At 53.0% G+C, this 18173-nt stretch overlaps 4 protein-coding genes across 4 annotated transcripts; 1 reads left to right on the top strand and 3 right to left on the bottom strand.

Moving 5' to 3' along the window:
• Positions 1-537: 537 nt before the first annotated feature.
• Positions 538-3280, bottom strand: COCSUDRAFT_60160 (hypothetical protein; the record flags this gene model as incomplete). Its single annotated transcript, XM_005642981.1, has 3 exons — positions 538-624; positions 1922-2836; positions 3269-3280. 3 exons carry the CDS (start codon positions 3278-3280, stop codon positions 538-540), a joined length of 1014 nt encoding a protein of 337 aa, XP_005643038.1.
• A 1244-nt stretch (positions 3281-4524) lies between these two features.
• Positions 4525-5837, top strand: COCSUDRAFT_60159 (hypothetical protein; the record flags this gene model as incomplete). The annotated part of the gene is made up of 4 exons (XM_005642980.1): positions 4525-4603; positions 4874-4901; positions 5372-5588; positions 5754-5837. The coding sequence occupies 4 exons, from the start codon at positions 4525-4527 to the stop codon at positions 5835-5837; spliced, it is 408 nt and encodes a 135-aa protein (XP_005643037.1).
• A 2092-nt stretch (positions 5838-7929) lies between these two features.
• COCSUDRAFT_60158 (hypothetical protein) lies at positions 7930-11254 on the bottom strand (the record flags this gene model as incomplete). Its single annotated transcript, XM_005642979.1, has 7 exons — positions 7930-8074; positions 8378-8477; positions 8799-8982; positions 9551-9747; positions 10180-10295; positions 10592-10651; positions 10851-11254. The coding sequence occupies 7 exons, from the start codon at positions 11252-11254 to the stop codon at positions 7930-7932; spliced, it is 1206 nt and encodes a 401-aa protein (XP_005643036.1).
• Positions 11255-12831: 1577 nt separating this feature from the next.
• On the bottom strand, positions 12832-17845 carry COCSUDRAFT_68230 (hypothetical protein; the record flags this gene model as incomplete). Its single annotated transcript, XM_005642978.1, has 11 exons — positions 12832-12938; positions 13293-13425; positions 13853-14032; positions 14343-14461; positions 14717-14856; positions 15200-15330; positions 15658-15937; positions 16254-16441; positions 16670-16809; positions 17469-17625; positions 17822-17845. The coding sequence occupies 11 exons, from the start codon at positions 17843-17845 to the stop codon at positions 12832-12834; spliced, it is 1599 nt and encodes a 532-aa protein (XP_005643035.1).
• Positions 17846-18173: the final 328 nt, after the last annotated feature.

The following is an 18173-nucleotide window of genomic DNA, read 5'->3' as shown; positions in this document are numbered from 1 at the left end:
AGGCATGCAACACGCTCACAACTCAAGCAATCCTTGCAGGCAAGCGCCACACTGATGCATCCCTTGGGATGGAACATTTCAGGAGAGGAAATTCGAACGCTGCAAATCGTATCCCTAGCAAGCAGAGCAGAGCGCTGCTGCCGTACTTTGCTTTTCTTTCAGCAGTCAGCTATTGCATCTTGCAACGCGGGATTTGATTTAGAACAGTTTACTCATTTTAAATACGGCCGAGTGCTGCGCTGCAGGACACACTTAATAAGGCCATGCACAGAGTCTTGCACTAACGCTGGCACTCAACAAAAGTAATCCAAGCAGTCTGCACCGTCTCACTCGGAAGTCTGCCCCATGCTTCAATCATACTTAGGCTCAGTATATGCATTGCTGCTCGCAGCAGGGTGCCGCGGTCAATTTGAAACATTCTGGTCAGCTCCTTTTTTGTCAGCTCATTTCTGGTCTGGGCAGCTTGTGCGTGCTATGAACTTGGGAGCTTCATCGTTCAGTATGCACAGGCTGTCTGCTGGCTCAGGCTGACAATTTTCAGCACGCCCTGAAGTTCACAAGCTTGCCGTTATCCGGGCGGTCAAAGCAGCCCTTGATTTGCCAGTTGATAAAGCCCCCATCACCCTGCACGCATAGATCATACCGTTCGTTTCGATCTAAAAATATTATTTTCCCTCAAATCTGACCAGGACGTTTGCATCAAGGACACATCATGCAAAACAGAAATTAAAAAACCCTGCAGCGCCCTGAAACCTGACAACGCAACGCACGTGCAAAGGTCTTAAAGCAGCTCTGCTCAAATCATCGCAGCGCGGTGGCACAGGGCCGACTCAATCCACGGTATAATACACTGAAGGTTGTACTAGATCTAGATCAAGTTAAGTGACATTCTTTATCGAGAAGTCCTCCAGTTGTGCACATGCCGGTACAGATGTCGGGGCAACAAGATGGATCAGAACTCATCGAGGTGCCAATTGCGCTGACCCAAACCAAATTCATTCCCAGACCCAGACCTTGACTCAACCTCCAATCTCAGACATTGCGACAGGCTAGCAGACGACAGAAGCCACCGATGATCAGAGACATGCGTAAAAAATGAATGGTCCGAACGCGGCAGGTAAAAGGCATGCATTTGTTAACAAAGTAAGCAAGAGGCTGCTGGTCACCTGATGAAGGAGTGGTATGAGGCAATGAGGGCAACGAGAAAGGTTGAAGAAGAACGAGCCGGATGGTGTCCAGACGAGATCAGGCGAGGCTTGCGGGTGTTTGGGCGGAGTTGCGCTAGCAATGTATTACGTTTGCTGCACTCTGATAGAAACAAGGCAAGCCTGATGCCTTTATATGCGGCGAGGTGGCGCTTCCAAGTCAGGTTGCATCCAAGGCCTTCGATGTCGGGTTCCTCCTGCCAGTACAGGCTGACTGGATACCACTGCTAATTTCACGTGATGGTACGTGATGCTTGCATGTACAGGTGCAACAGGTGATCTCATTGGACTGCAAAATTGGCTGAGATGTTAGACCAAACTGTTTGAACATCCCAAATATCTTAAAGATAACTCAACAGATCCATGGATCCTTGCATTTGTCACATGCACCAGCTTCACTCCACCTCAATGCACTTTGCATTCAGATTTGAATTCAAGTCCAAGGAGTTGGACTGCATTCAGCTATGTCAAAAGTCTGGAAAGGGATATTCCGTGTGGTTATGCCACACTGCTCGTTCACTGCACACATTTCGCTCGCCTTCCCAACACCCGCTGTATGTCATCAATTTTGTCCAAGAGACAGCATCCCTAGCCTGCTCTAGCGTCAACCAGGCTCCTTGCTCAACCCCATGCAACAGAGCCGCATGCCTATTTGTGTCGTTACTTCCGCCATTCCCTCTGCTGTGGCCTGTCAAGGTTTTGACAGAGCAGTCCACCAAGCGGGGTGAAACAAACTTCTGGAGGTGCTTGCCATGCAGCAGGAAATCGCCCGGCAAGAAGTTGCATGCCGGATTAGTAACCAGGCAGGGGTCCGCCGCATGGCTGTCCCGATGGAAGCCGGCCAGCTGGCGATACACCTTGATGACTAACCCACCCACTGACGTAACCTCATACCATGCAGACTGGGGATTAGCGTCCATCACATGGCTCTGCAATTGTTTTCTGAAGCAGCGCAAGTATGTCACATACGGATGCACATAGCCCCATCTGTCTATTATGTCTTTAGACACGCAAGACTGCAGCCCCAAAAAGTACAGGATGCTCTCATGCAATTCCCCATTATCCTGGTTGTAAAAGCGCCTCTGGCCATTGTCTGAGCCGCTGAGCCAGTGCTGCATGAAGCTTCTGCCGCGCTCCGAGTTCCTGACAAAGTAAGCGCTGGCGTGCAGCTCAGAAGCTCCCAGGATGGTGTTTGGCGGGTGGTTTGGGGGAATGCGATCCTGGAGGATCGTGTCAAAACGGTCATCCAGGAAGTCAGTCACCCGCACTGAGTAATTCACAGGTAGCACATCCAGATCGCTGTGTAGTACCCACTGGAACCGTGGAAGGTACTTCTGCACAATGCGCAGCCTCTCGTGCAGCCACGGCCGGCCGTCATTGACAAAGGTCTCCGGCTCAAGAAACAACGGGATCCCCTGCCGCGCGCAGTAGCAGTTGATGGCTGACAGCGCCACTGACCAGTTTCCCAGGTGCCCTGGAGATTGGGAGACAACCCAGGCCAGGCGGGGAAGCTCGCTCGAAGCTTTGCCTGTGGCTGCGCTTGGCTCATATGCAGCTGTGCTGGCCTGCGAGGGCTGTTTTGCCTGCCTCCTCCCCTGCAGAGCGCCTTTGGCTGATCGCCCCTCAAACGCCTACTTGCATGCACAAATCTTTGTCAACCTCGTTTCAGGCATGAAGCCTATGCAAATTGTGTTCAAAAACACACAACACACGCAGACAAAAAGAAAGCAGAGCAAGTGATCCATGCCAGGAACCTTTGTCGCAGGGATGTCAAAATCTTGAAATAAAGCTTGCAATTTGGTGGAAGTGCATGGCTGTCCGATGCTGAGTTTCTACAGGATCAGGAATGCCGATCGCCTGCTGTTTAGAACCTGGCGCAGTGGTCTGCTCATGCAATCTTGATATATACTGATTGTCGCCAAACTCACCTTGGGTGTTAGCAATTGCTTTTGAGGTGCATTTCTGATGCTGCGGATGCCATTGCACTCGCACGAGATGATGAGAAGAATCACTGCAAGCCTCTTCGTTGTGCAAGCTGAAAGCAGTAAAGAAGAGTTCCCTACATTTGGCCCCATAGCCGTCACCCAGGACCATTGCTCTTTGTCCAGTTATCAGGAATATAATAATCCATAATCTGTACGATTCCACGTGAGCGAAACAGGGGTCAACAACTATCGCAATTCCAAGATGGCACCATCCTTCTGCCAGGGAACTGTCAGGGTGCAATTCCCACACAGCGCTCCCCAGCTGTCCTGTCTCATTTATGGAGAGGACCACAACCTTCTTCTCGCAGGAATAGACGTGCCAGCGAACAGTGGTCGCCGAGCAGGCCTGAAATTTTTACCCCGTGGTGCCCATGTGCCCACGTGCACACACACGTGGTCAGGAAAGAGGACAATTTGTTCAACAGGAGACCTGCAGGATGTCCATACATCACAGTATCTCTCGAAACACGATAATGCGCAATGGTTTTCATTCAGCTGATTTTCGTGCCCAACGATCTGGTGTCAAGGCACCTGGGAGCCGGCGCACAAAGGTAGTGCCAAGCACTTCAAGCAGGTTGCTCCACGCTATATACTTCTCATGCCTTGCTGGCATTGGCAGATTCATCACTGAGTCCACCTCGCAATGGCCTGAACCGACATGCATGTTCCTCTCAGCTCCATGGATCACGTGCTGTGAGGCCATATTTGGTCCAGTCAGCCTGTACTGCATGCATGAGAAACCCGACATCGAAGCCCTTGGATGGAACCTGGCACGGAAGCCCCTTTTCGCTGCATATAAAAGCCTCACGCTCCCCTTTTCAGATCAAAATTCAGGAAAGAATAAGCCGCTGCTAACGCAATTCCACTCAGTGCCCACAAGTCTCGCCTAGTCTCACCGAGACTCCATCCGGCTCGTTTTTCTTTGGCCTTCCCGTCGCCGACTTTGCTTCAGCAATCTCCTGTAACAGGCAAGTGGCAGTGTTCTTACCTTTCTCATGAATACGATCACGGCTTTCAATTGCCGAGTCCTCTCAACTTCTGACACGCATGTCAACGAGATCTTCGTTGCCTATTGCCTCGGGCTAGCCTGTCTTGATGCCTAACATATGGCGGATTTGAAATCTTAGTGAAACATGGATCCAGTTGTTTTTGTTGAATACGCTCGTTTGGCACACACTGGGTCTGATGCCGTGTGCCCAAAATTGTACCGCCATCATATGATGTGCTCCTGCAGTCGACCGAAGGCGTGGATGAGGCATGTCAAACCTTTCAATCTGATAATGTCGACAGTCAACTGTATCTTGAATTGTGTGGTCTGTTGTCTTGCAGGCACCATGGCAAGCATTGCAGTCTTCGCCGTGCTCGTCCTGATGGCAGCCGCGATGGTTGCAGGCCGTCCCCTGGAGGCATCGGGTTCGCCTTGTCCTGCTTGCGAGACTTGACCATGATATCTATGAGCTGACGATAATGGTTTTCTTGGGGGAGCTGCATGTATTGGGTGAAAGTCTAGACTAAAATCTGTAACGCAACGTGTGTTTCCTGGCAGAGCACAGACACAAATGTGGCCTCCATTGAGTGAGGTCAACCTGCAGTCACAGAAGCTGATCCTCTGGATACATAAGTTCTTCCGTTTAATGCTCTTTCTTGAAAATCCTTCTCGACCCCCTTCCCATGTGCGTGCAGGTGACGGGAGCTACGCTGATGGTGACAGGTGAAACTTGATGCCAAAACTTCCCTGATGACTACTTGTCCTGGCAATGTTGACATGGCAGGTCATGCAATTCGTATCATCCTTGACAGAAAAATCACAGGCCCCTAATTCTGAGCAATCTCCTTGGCGTTGAATGTGCATGCCTCCTTAGAAAGCAAGCCATGCCTCACTGCTGTCCTGAAGCTTCTTGTGTCAACCTGCGTTGAGTTTGCCAACACTACTGTATTGTTATAACTACTGTACGCTTTTCCTGCCGAGAGGCAAGCTGCAATGATGGGTGCCACTATTTTACCCCTTGTTAGACTCCCAGATCCAAGCAAAGCCCAATGAACCGTGGGCATGGTGCTCCGTATTTCTGCCGCCCCCCGCCAGCCGGGGCCAGCTGAGGCAATGCTGCATCTGTTCTCACCCATGTGCTGCCAATGATGCACGTCTGAGTCGCAGAGCTAAGCAACACTTGTGCCTGGCAGGGCTGTGGAGCGCGGCCCTGGCAGGACCCTGCTGGCTGCGACAGACATCACGTTCAATGAAGCCAGCAGCGCCCACCCAGACAAGTGCATCATGGTGTGCAAGAGCTGCAGCGCATCTGACCTCACCGGAGTCGTGGTGGACTCTCGAGGGCTGCGAGGGTTCGGGTCCATGTCTTTCCATGTCTGGGCCTTTGACGCCGGCACCATCACAAACACCGTGCGCTCCCTCACAGATGTGTCTCTTTGTGCCTGCTGTCACTGCACTACTAATTTCTCAGGCACGGGCAGGCGGACAACTCTATGCCGGATCGCATGACTGGCCAGCCTGGAAGATCTGTTGCAGACATCCAGAATGGCATAATGTTTTCGGCTTTGGCTGCAGGGCGATGGGGGCCTTGACAACTGGCAATTCAAAGGCTGCTTTGACCGCCCAAATCCCAAGCTCGTCAACTTCAAAAAGTGCTGAATGCAGACAATTTCGAGTGCACCAGCCGAAATCAGCAGGCAGCCAGCACAGCTGAAGCCACCGTTGCTATAAGAAACTAACAGCATTGTTGGGCGGAACATGGCAGTGAGCCCATGCTGGAGTTGAAGTGCCAAGCGTGTGAGGAATCATTCTGTGATAGTACAGAACTAGGCAGGCACGGCGTTGAAATTCAAGTAGTGAGATGAGGAATCATATCGTTGAGCAGATGTAGCCTTCCAATTTCTTTGTATGAATTTTCCCTGTTGTGCAATGGTGTAAGACTCTGATTGTTATATTCCTTGCATTTGGGATGTGCAAGCGCAAAAGCTCTGCCATGGGGTTTGTGCAGTGACTGACACCGTGTAAAGAAGATGCATCAGAAAAAGTGTTTTCGGGTGCATCTCAGCCTCATGTCTGACAAGATATTATCTGTTTATACTTTAGGAAAGCCGCCGCTGCAATTGTTTCACCTATCAGTCATTGAACGGCACAGCATAGACTTGAATGGCAACAGGCACTGCTGGAATAGTACATGAGAGCTCAGCTAGTATTAAACTTGAAGAGCACTCCATAATTCCATGTGCAAGTGGAAATCCACTTGGCGGAGAGATGGGGCTACGTGCGTCTCTGTATGACTCACTTGCGCCTTAAGAGTCTTTCTGCAAGCAACATGCTGACACTGCTACAGAGCCATGCCTAAGACAAGCCTTGCATCAAGCACACAAGATACGTTTGCCCTGCTGCCCATATGTCGCATGCGCCCAGACTCCAGCAGCCAGCATCCAACAGGTGTGCAATTTTGAATTTGAATAATGCAGCTCTCTGAGACACGCCCTGCTACGCATTGAGAGATCATGCAAAGCCGGCTCCGATAGTCTCTGGAAAGCATGTATCCATCTGCATGCATGCACAACGCCACAACCTGCACCTTGCATTGCACGATTGCAATAAGGTTTCCTTGCGGTAGTGCTCTTGCCCGTCCTTTTGATGCGATTATGAAGACTGAGCTTCCATCTGCCAGCGCGCAGCTCAGGTGGGAACTTTGCATTCGCCCCGGGCTAGTCCGAGGTAGATTGTAGTCCGACTTGGGACAGCCAAGGGGTAGATGAAACTTTATCATTTCAAGTTCGAAATAGATTCGTCGACCTCATCCAAAGTGGTGACTAAAGCATTCCAATCTTTTAGGCCTTGGGGTCAACTCTGATCCTTGTGGTTCCTTTCCAGTTTTCCTCTTCTGACGTAAGAGTGAGTGTTGTCTTTGGCACGAAGCACTGCAGCTATCAGCTTTGAGCTGCTTGGGTTGGTCTCACAGCAGTAGAGCAACAACCATGATGGCTGACTCATTGCCGACTCATTGAGACACTGCGTTTGCGAATCGAGATTACATTGAGATTCAGCCTGCTAGCTCGCCAGATGTCTAGCCTTCAGGATCATGCTTGGCATATGCCTGGAAGAAGCAAGAGGAAGCCTGGCGGCTACAATGCAGCTACGATGTCAATATGACAGCACAACAACTCCTTGATCTGGCAGTGTGCCAACCGTTCCATGGCCCAGGGCCACTGGCCCAGTCTGAGGTAATATCAACGATAGGCAGCGCGGCAACCCCAAAGCTTATAGACCTGTTCCATCTCAACCGGCCAGTATTCGGGACAGAGGAAGACTTTCTATCCTGCAGGAATGCCACAAGTGGTGCGACAGTCACGCCTCCACTGCCTAAAATAACAGGTCCTACACCGCATCAACAGGTCGACCAGTCAACAAGACGTCTCACATCCCAGACCAGACCAGAACAGCTCCATAATGGCGTCACACTCAATGACCAGGCTTGCTGGTGGTAACCCAGAATGAGATCAGGCTGTGCTGGGCGGCTGAATGTGCCATAGGACTCCTCACTTACAAATTTGAAAGCTACAGTAAGCCCAAGCAAGATGGCTACTAGGTGGTGACTGTGTATGCTGCCAAATTTCTCAAGTTGCAGCTGGGACCGAGGCTGCATAAAGCTCAAGCAAGATCAGCTAACAGGTGGTGGCTGTATGTGCTGCCAAAATCCCAGTTGCAGCTGGGGCCGCGCATACAGTGAGCTCAAGCAAGATCAGCGGTCAGGAGGCGGCTGAGTGTGCTGCAACACAATGCCTTCAGCGTCAAAGAGCGCTCGGCCAATCCAGCGGGCCTCGGTGCACATCTGCTGCCAGGCCGCCAGCGATGTTATGCACTCCTCCTCCGTGCCAAACAGCGCCCTGCACGCCAAAACATACTCATTCTCATGCCCCAGAAATATATAGTATGTTGAATTTAATTCTCTGCTTCTCCACTGAAGGACGCACATGCTCTCAAGATGTGGCGAATATCTCAAGGAAGCCAGAGGCAGAAAGTCTCCCTTGAGGAGCCAGGTCACGCGAGACCATCACTTGAGCAGGCTGGAACAAGCCGCCGGCAGGAGAATGACACAGCCAAGGCAGGGGGAGAGAAGGCATCACCGAGCATCACACAGACAAGCATCAGAGAATCTGGAGCAAAAAAAGCGGCCAGCGATGAGTCACCTGAGGTGCCGGTCTGCGACGGCTGCTGCCTCCTGAGTGCGCATGCTGCTCATCTCCTCGGGCACCGATTCAAAGTAGCGCCACACGCGGCACGCATCGCCTGCAACCGCCACCATCACACTTCAACCCACTGCGGAAACTATTGCACAGGACAGATTTCCTTCAACTGCAGATATCCTGGTGAAATACCACAGCATATCAACCGGCCAGCCTGGAGCCCACAACCAAGAAAGGAAATGCTAAGAAGGCATACACTCACTTTGATTGAGACTTTGCATGCACACTTGCAAATACCCTGCAGAGCGCAGCCCAGCCAATGCAGGCGTATGACTGGGAAGTCTCAGAGGCAGGCCATGATTGCAACTGCCAATTAGCAGCAGACACAGTCCCAAGGGCAGCAAGACGTCACCCAAGCGCTCACCTGCATATGAGACATGCGAGTCTGCAGAGCCGGCGGCCGATGAGTCAGCATCGGCGGCTGCCGGCTCTGAAGTGTTGGGAGAGTCGCGCTGTTGCGCCATTCGCCGCTGGAAGTAGCCCCAATTCATGTAGGTGTGGTACGTCCGCGCCGCGCCCTGTCGGTTCATCCTCGCAGGCGTGTCCGCCTGCACGGACCCGGCTTGATAATGTCAATTTATGGACCATTCGGGTCTGCATCCTTCATGTGAGGGTGCCACACGCACCACACATGCCGTGCAGATTGCTTGTGCACCGATTCATGCGTGCTTGGAAATTGTTAGCTGAATGCACAGGTAATCTGCACAGCACAGGTCGAATGCTGCCATCGACTCTGCTCTGAGCCTGCTGCTGCAAAGACTATGTACCGGAAAGCGTGCGTGCTAAAGCAGTCAGCACGATGTGGATATACTGGTATGGAATGTCACACAAGCAGGGGAGGCGCAATTGGAGATACAAAGTCATTGAGCAGCATCAGGTGCCAGAGGGCTGCCAATAGTCCCTGCTGGAAAGAAACATGCTGTGAGCCCTCTGATAACCCGATCCAGCTCAAAAGCTTCTCACCACGCCTCTCTGTGCTTCCACACGTGGTCAGGACAGCCATTCGACAGGTCCAAAACAGATTTTTGCTGATTAGCAGATGAAGTTGCATCCGGTTGTGGCAGGTTAGGATTCCACGCAATCCCAAAATGCAGAGAAGAAATGTATGGCGCGCACCTCGTATGGTGTGATGGGTCCAGCGCCGTGGCTGCCCAGAACGACGTCCAGTGGATGCTGTTGACTCATCAGCCGAGCGGCGTCGCTCCCCGCGCCGCCCCACGAAATCCCCTGGGAGGCAACGCCGCTCGAGACCGAGCCCAGGTCTGATCCGCTGGGCGCGTCTGCAGGGGTGTCCCTTACAAATTGCACAGAACCTGCGCATGGACATGCATGTCCTGTTATTATAAAGGCAAGACTTCCAATGACGTGCTTGGGAAGCAAGCGCTCTGTGAATCGTAGTGTGGCAGTGAGCAATTGACAGGCCAAAGCGGCTCGGATCGGTCAGACCAATCTACTCCTTACATCCCTCTATACAATATCATGCAGAAAGGGGGCGTAATTAGCCAGGCTCTAATAAGGCAGAAGACAAGCAAAATATGTGCACAACATGCAAATAGTAGGGTCATGCAGCTAAAAGGGCATGCGTGAAGTCTCACAGACATGCAGCTTCGAACGCAAATTTGCATGGGTCAAAGCAGCACAGCAATCATGTGCACATCAGGAGGGAGTACAGGGGGCAAAAAGTAGAGCCTTGCTATCTGCAATAAATTATGTGTCACATATGCGCCAATTTCATTGCAGCGCACCGATCATGTACTGCCCCTGGAAGTCCTCGTCCAACAGCTGCACGCGCGACTGGAGGCGCAGCGGATCGTTGCCTGCCGCCAGCGCGTACGCCTGGCAGCTCCTCTGCTGCGCCAGCCTGGCAGGAGCATATGCAGAACGCGCGGCATCAGATCTAATTCTGAGCATTCAGCCAAACGTGTGAGAGTGCAAACACATACTGTGCAAGGATGCCAATGAGCCGGTCAAAACAGCACGACCAAACTGCTTGTTCTAGTATTTCAAGGAGCTCTTCAGGAATGATGGAGACTATCTCAGACCAAGCTGCTGTGCTGCTAGAGACCTCATCAGAGAAGCTCGCGTCACACCTTGAAATCTCCTTTTCAGGGGAGTGCTCGCATTGAAGAATGTTTCTATTAAGGTCGGGAGGCTCACCAGTGCTGCTTGCTCTCCTGATCGTCCGCCGACGACGAGTAGGGCATCCTAAGCTCAGACCTGCAAAATAAAAACGAGAACCAGTCCTGTATCTCCATTCAAGGCCAGGACATGCGGCATGTCGCCCCTCATGTACACCACGGAGGTTCTCTACTAGATCTGGCAGCATGTTCCCCAAACAGAATGGAAATCAAACACAGCACGTCCCATGCTGCTCCTCATCCAAGAGCCTTCAGCTAAGGCAAAGTAGCAGACGCACCGCATGTCTGCCTGCAGCGCTGGGTGCTGAATGTAGGCCTCAGCCAGCATCCAGTAATATATGATGTCTTCCAGGATGCGTCGCCGGCGCTCATCCTGCTCTGCTGCCCCCTTCCGCTCTCCAGATTGTTTGCGCCCTCTCCTGGCGCCAAAGGCTGACTGGAGCTCCCGAAGAGCCACTGCCACAAACTCGTGTGGTTTGTTCTGCAGGCATGCCCGCAGCCGCTGCCCTGCTTCTCCACCTGGAGCTGTGGGGATGCCTGCCATGTAGCCCTTCTGCCCAAAGACAAAGCCTTCCTCCCCACTGTGCCGCAGCTGGTTGCGGATGTGAAGGGCGTCTGCTTTCCTGGCTCTTCTCCGCTGCTGCTGAGCTTTCGCCAGCCGGGATCCACAGAACGGCCTCATCTGTACCCCCAGCAAACACGCGTGGGCATTGGTCCACTGTTGAGCAGAAACAGGCGTGATCTTGGCTCAAATCCAGGTAAACGGAATGTAGAAGGTATAAATTTTTGAAGTGTATTACTGTGTTGGTCAATCAGTCTCCAATATGTAAGCAATGAATGACCTGTACAACGCTGTGTTGGCATTGTAAAAATTCTGTAGATCTAGGAGAAATCCGTCCCTTAAGACCCACGATCGCCTGCATGGCTCTATTTAATCGTAATCAATGATTCGTGTGGCTCTGCACGACCTGTTTATGCGAACGCCTTGACGAAGCCAGTCTTTGAAGCTGTGCAGAACTCGACACAGGCAATTATAATTGTGCGTGAAACTTTCTACCAACGCAATAAGATACCGTGAAGGTCGAATGTTGTCGAATAGGCTGCTTGGCATCAGAGGTGTGTTGCGAAGAATCAACTTAATCGAGATCACCTGCCCATCCATTGGATACACCCCGACAGGTGGAGGGTAGGCCTGGAGCACTGCTGGAATCCCAGGCATCGATAATTGGCCAAAATTTTTACACTAGAGTTGCTCATGTAACAGGACAGCCGGATCATTGGATGGTGATAGCAACTGGCATAGCATTGCTCGCAACACTTCTTTCAGCTGCAAAGCTGGCAGCGTCACAGGCGTGACTTGCAAGGCACAACAGCCTGAGGCATTTCTGCGTGGTTGCACAGGACACACTGCCTGACACAGCAGGCAACATCATCCACATTCCTGATGCCACACACAAGTGCTAGCCTAGCTCACATGCACATCAGACAGAGCCTTGAGGCTCTGCGCTGAACACTTCTTGACCATATGTGGTTCTTGACCCTCCAGATTTGAGCTCAGGACCATGCATGCATAGGAATCAATGCACAGCCCAGCACTCTTTCAATCAACCCATATTGGGTACCACAGCATCAACAACGCCACGTTTCTTGCATTGGGGGACACAGACTCAGGAACATGATGGCTGACAATGAACGTATCGCATCCAGTAAGAAGCGAGCTCACATGCACACTCACAAAAAAAACTTGCAAGAGGGTTGAGCTCGCTCCAAGAAATGTACAGGGCTCCTGGCAAGATGGTGGTACACACGAGGGGAACGTGCCTAGAAAATAATGCCTTTCCTGCCCTGTACAATGCAGGCGAAAGGAAAGCATGGCCTGCATAGAAGCAGCAGAGAATGACCAGGAACACTGCCAATGCTGTACACTGTATGACTTGATGTGAACGCCTGTTCAGCTGAATGGAAAACTCTGCGGTGACTAAATGCAGCGAGCAACTGGGACACCGAGCATCCTGCAAAGCTTGATGCCACCTCCTAAAAGATGCCTCCAGAATCTTCGGGCACACTACTGCACCCAGAACCCACCCATGCCGGGGAGGGCTCTTGCAGTGAGTTTTCACAAGTGATGCAACGCAGGATGGATGACTCGATGCTGACGCCGTTCTTCGGCCATTAGCAACTCTGCAGCCACTTAGCAGGGTTCACGGGACTCTTAAGGTGATTTAGAGTCCCTGCGTGGTTTGAGGGTAGGGGAGAAAGCTAAAACAGTTTTGCCATGGTTGGCGCCTGCCGCACGCGCCGGTTCTTCTTTTCCGGCAGCGCCGTCTCTTCCGCGTCAAGATCCAGGTCCAGGCCGCGCTTGTGACCTGCCCAAAACAACAACACATTCAATTTACAAAAAAGGACCATATATTATTGTTCATCCCTTGATACGTGTTGTTCATGGTTCATGAGAGTATGGAAACAGTCGCAGCACATGCAGGGCAGTTGTGAGCGCTCAGAGAAGCAAGCGATTCATCATGTTGCATGGCTGTGTGCATGCAAGGCCATCCCTGCAGCTGTCAAATATATACCCACCATAAGGCTGCTACCGGCCTCAGTAGCTACACAAGTTTTGCACATGTGCAACATGCTCAATCCTAGGACATGCAGAGGGATGCAGCTATCCAACACGGTGCAGGAATGCAGTAGCACACAGGCAAGAGGAAAGGCAGGTGCACCTGTGATGTCGTGGGTGTGGCTGCCGCTGTCGCTGGTGCTGGGCATGTCTGATGGTGCCGCCGCCAGGTCGGGGTCAGTGCACAGGCCTTCTGCAATCGCCGCCACAGCCTCCAGCCCATTCCTCAGCCCACGCTGCAGCAGACACAGAATATTCAAAATCGGATGCATAAAAGCAGATATCCTGATGGAGCCTGGGACAGGGGGATCTGTATCTGACTTAGATATAGATTGATATAGAGCCCCCTGCCTGGGGAAAGATTAAGAAGACAGAGGTGATGAGTGACACCATGCCCCCTGATGCACAGATTCCGCCTCATCATGCCACAAAAAGAACTGAGAGCTGACCAGAGCTGACTCCCTATCCCTATTTGTGCCCTGTGCCCTCTGTGTCTCTCTCGTGCCACAGTCATGGGCTCAACATATGCTTGCGTTGACGCCACTGAAAACAACCCTCAGTGCTGCATCTCGGTCCATTGGCATGTACCACTGTCATTCACAGATGCATCTGGGCATGTTGAACAGGGAGGATGCAAAAAGAGAAGTCGGGATGGGAGCGCACAGGTGAGGGGAAGGCGGGCCGCCGAGCCCTCTGGGCAGGGGTGGGGATCGGGGACGGCCCAGGGGAGGCTGCTACAGCTGCCTGAAGGATATCGAGTCTGCGCTTTTGCACGTGCTGCTGCCGCTCTTTTTGCCGCCGCGCCATCATTGCCTCCTGCCGCTTTGTCCTCGGCTTGTTCGTCTGCGCGCAAAACCGTTTTGCCTCTCAGAATACCGCCAAACACTTACATTTAGACGTCACTGCTCTTTGAATTGCCTGGAGCGGTCCCCATACTCCCAGAACACCCCACAGATTGTGCCTCGTGAAATGCACGTGAATAGTTTAAAGAGAGGTACTTGTCCTGCAACCCAAGACATGATGGCAGTGCAGGCGCTGCATGCTGTAATCCAACATTTTGAGGAGTACCTGGACTAAGGTGCTCTTTTCCAGGTGTTTGTTTTAGGATAATTTATCGTGGGAATCAAATTCGAAGTGAAAAGGTTAGTCTCACCTGCAGGAACTGGACCTCAGGGTCGCCGTAGTCAAAGTGGCCAGCGCCGGAGTGTGAGGCCACCTCATCATCCATGTTGTCCATGTATGGCAGCGTCGCAGTTGTTGCATTGCTCTCATCTGTCAAACAACCAGTAAATATCAGCAATGCAGCAGACACGGACTCCCAGGACAGACATTCCTTGACAAGACCCAGGCATGGCGGACATGAACAGGCTTGCAAAAATCTAGCCAGAGCTGCCAAGCACGGACAGCATTGCGGCCAACAGCATATCTGCAATGGCCCATGCACAAGTCAGCCCCTTGCACTGAAACAAACAGAAGCCAATGATGTGGAACATTTCAGGTGTTTGAAGGTGAGAAGGCAGCCCTCACCCTGCTCAAATCGCAGGAAGCGGTTAGCAACAAAGGACGGCCGCGACCGCCTGGAGCGCTGCTGACGCATGAATGGGGATGCCGGGCTGGCATCCTCGCCGTGCAGGTTGGGCTCGGGTGAGCCATCCCTTGCACGCATCCTGCAAGATCAGTGACTTTTCACGTCAGCGCACACATTCACAGGCGAAGGCAATGATGGCCCGCTAATTGCAGCATATTTTCATGACTGGTTTTGGTGTGGGCAGCTGCCGCCATCACAGACTTTTTGCAATGCACAGAGGCAGGCCCCAGCAGCATACCACAGTCATGATGATCATGACTCAATTCTGATAGGAGGCACCTCCACAACATGTGCCCGCGGTCTGCCCAACAGGTGTCAGTACAACATGCGCACAGCAGTAGCATCCGACACTGGGCTTTTCCTTGCACAGAATGCAGGCTATTCTTGGGGAGGCCAAGCAGGACGGCGTTTGTTCGCCGCACCTGCTGAACTTTGCCGGAGAGTTTCCGGGGGTGGGGATCGGGGTAACGTAGTCCCTGGCTGGTGACGCCGTCCTGGACTGTCCTCCCAGGCGCATCGCCTGCCGCCTGTGATTCCGCGTCTCCGCCAGCTCCTGCAATTCAGGCAGCCGGTGTCATGCAAAGTGCGGCCTCAAGGTAGTACATGGCTGGCTCTGTATCGCACATGACTTGATCATATGGCATATAGGAATCACGCATCACTTTACGGCTAAGGCATACGTCAGTGCCCACAGTGCTGCCTAACATGCATTCAAAAGAGCAGGGTGCTTGGCCGCCGCATGTCATGACTCTCTGCACAACGCCATCCATGATATTATCTCAAGACAGCGCCAACGAATTGGCTGGCAAAGATGCAAGCTTGCCATGATAAGCACGGGCTCAATAACCAAGCCGCAGGACACTGACGGAAGGAAAGCTACCTCTTGGTGCCGAGCGGCCGCCTCCCGGCGCTCTTGTGCGGCGGCCAGCTGCTCCGCCGTGGGCGGCGGCGCGGCCTCGAGCTTGCGCCCAAAGCTGGCGTACAGCTGGTTCTTCTCGGTCGGCTTGGGCTGCGCGCGTTCGGCCTTCGCGCGCAGCTCGGCGAGCATTGGCGTCTCCGGGCCGGCCGGCGCCGGCGCGAGCGAGAAGCCGCTGCCGAACACCTCCTCTGTCTTCCCTGTGAAGCCCTCTGCCAGCATCTCCATTGTCTGCTTTCGCCGGCTGCGGTCACATGCAGGATCCATGTCATTCAATTCATGCCATCGATATTTTTTCATGAATAAATATTCCTCATGTCGGTCAGAAGATGCACATGACCAGTTGGTGTAATACTCAACCCATGAGGAGCAATGAAAGTGGTGGCAGCCGCGATAACATGCATGCCCTGCGAATATCAAGGCATACATGCAACATGCGCGCAACGGAATGCAGCAATGGCCTGGATGCTCTCTGACTTGCACACTGCAGATGCATGAAGCATCCCAGCACAACCGCCGCAGAGGCAGGCATGTCATGGCATGCGGACAGGTAGGCTCACCTCTCAGAGGCCAGCGCAGCTACAAGGTCTTCCTGGGACAGGCGCCGGAGCAGGTCCAGCTCAGACGCATAGTCATCGATGGAGTAATTTGTGATGATCTTGCCGCCGTCCCGTGCACCCTTGTTGATTGCAGCGCGGTCATAGGCCCTCGCAGCCGCCTCCTCCGTTGCAAAGAAGCCCAGATGTACCTGCAGCAGGAATGCCTTGGTCAGAAGTCCACTCTCAATATGTCCTCATGTGACCCGCTTTCCTAGTGTTCCTGCCCCTTCTGATGCTCCTGGAACAGTCTCCAGCAGCCAAGCAAGAGCCCTATCCGCTGCCAACCAAGGTCTAGGATGTTCACATGCATCATGCCCTTGCGCAAACAGCAAGTGATGCTGCAGGATGGTCATGCTGTGTGAAGGTCCTGGTCGCACCTGCTTGCCTCCCACGTTGATCTGCGCATGCCACTTCCCGGTCTGCTTCAGCAGCGAGACCCCCCTGAAGTGGGAGGTCTGTGTGCCGCTCTTCCTGGCCCGGCTCCGCAGCATCGCCACCAGCTCTGTCTGTGACATCTCTGCAGCACGTAGACAGCAGTTCATGTCAATACAGAGCAAGGCTGCTGCACATCCAACCTCAAGACCAGTCTCCCGTGGATAAACAGAGAATCAAGCGAGTGCTGTCAGGAGCGCTCCAAAGAGGCAGCAGCTCTACAGGAAACCTGAGCACTTGCCATGATGCGCTCCTGGAGAATCTGCTGAAAGCATGTACACTGCTCAAACCAGGAGCTTCGTTGCAGAAACAGCAGTGCATGCCGTGGAGGATTGTCCATCCAAAATACAAAAGAGGCTACTCGCTTCTAAAAGGTAACCTGAGGCAAGGCACCTGATGCTGAGTACTCGACATCAGCAATGCTGTCCCTCCAAGCCATACTTGCCGTCAACAACGATCTAAAATAGCATAGATCGCTATTGGGAACTCCAACATGCCTCATGGCGATATGCCCGTGGTGTCCTATTTTACAAGATCCTCGCGACTTTATAGCAGCCAAACTACCCTGCCCGATCCTCCTGTCCGCGGACGCAGCGCTCCGATGCTTATGGCAGGGTTCCTCTGGCACCCGCGGATACCGATAAATGCCAGGATAGGGCAGGTCGGGGCTGCCAGCACTGGCTTGTAGTAACCCAAGCCACGGGACATACTAAGATGGTGCAATCCCGGGGGCCGTGGGCTCACTCTGCAGGTCCTCCACTTCGTTGGTGTAGTCGCGGGCATCGAAATTGGTCTTGGCCTCGAGGCCCGCCTTGTTGATGGCCGCCCGGTCGAAGGCTCGCGCAGCCTCCTCCTCTGTGTCGTGGTCCCCCAGCGAAGTGGTCTTTCCACCAGCCGATATCTGCGCAGGCCATCAAAGATCACCGATGCTGCTCGCCATTGCGTGACAACGACCACGATGCTGCCATCGCCACATCGCAGCCCGCAAGCCGACCAGAAAGCACGCAGAAGCCCTGGCTGCCCAGGCTGGCAGCCCCAGTCCGAATGGGCTAGTACACAGGAGCACAAAAGGCAGGCTTCCGCCATAGCAACAGTACCAGCGGGTCCGCCATGCGCTGCATCTAACATGAAAGGGTCTGATGCTGTCATCGCCGGAGAGATCGGGGATCACCTGTGCTCTCCACTTGCCCGTGGGACGAAAGAGTGTCACGCCCCTGTACAAGCTGCTCTTCCCCATGGAATTCACAATCCGGCCTCAACTGCGCTTTCTAGGCTCCTCTATTGCAGCAGATATGCAAACATCACAATATCTGAGGGCCTTGCCGGGACAAGAAGCAGCCAAGGCAGAGCCTATCTCAAGATGATGCCAAACTATATAGCAAAACACAAGGTGCTGAGGCCGCGTCCAGCAGCGCCAAACCCAAACAGCCAGCACCAGAAGCTCCCAGT

This window comes from Coccomyxa subellipsoidea, assembly GCF_000258705.1.
Source record: "Coccomyxa subellipsoidea C-169, whole genome shotgun sequence".
Lineage (NCBI taxonomy): Eukaryota > Viridiplantae > Chlorophyta > Trebouxiophyceae > Coccomyxaceae > Coccomyxa > Coccomyxa subellipsoidea.
The sequence above is the reverse complement of the archived record's forward strand: the minus strand, read 5'-3'. Positions and strand labels throughout refer to the sequence as shown.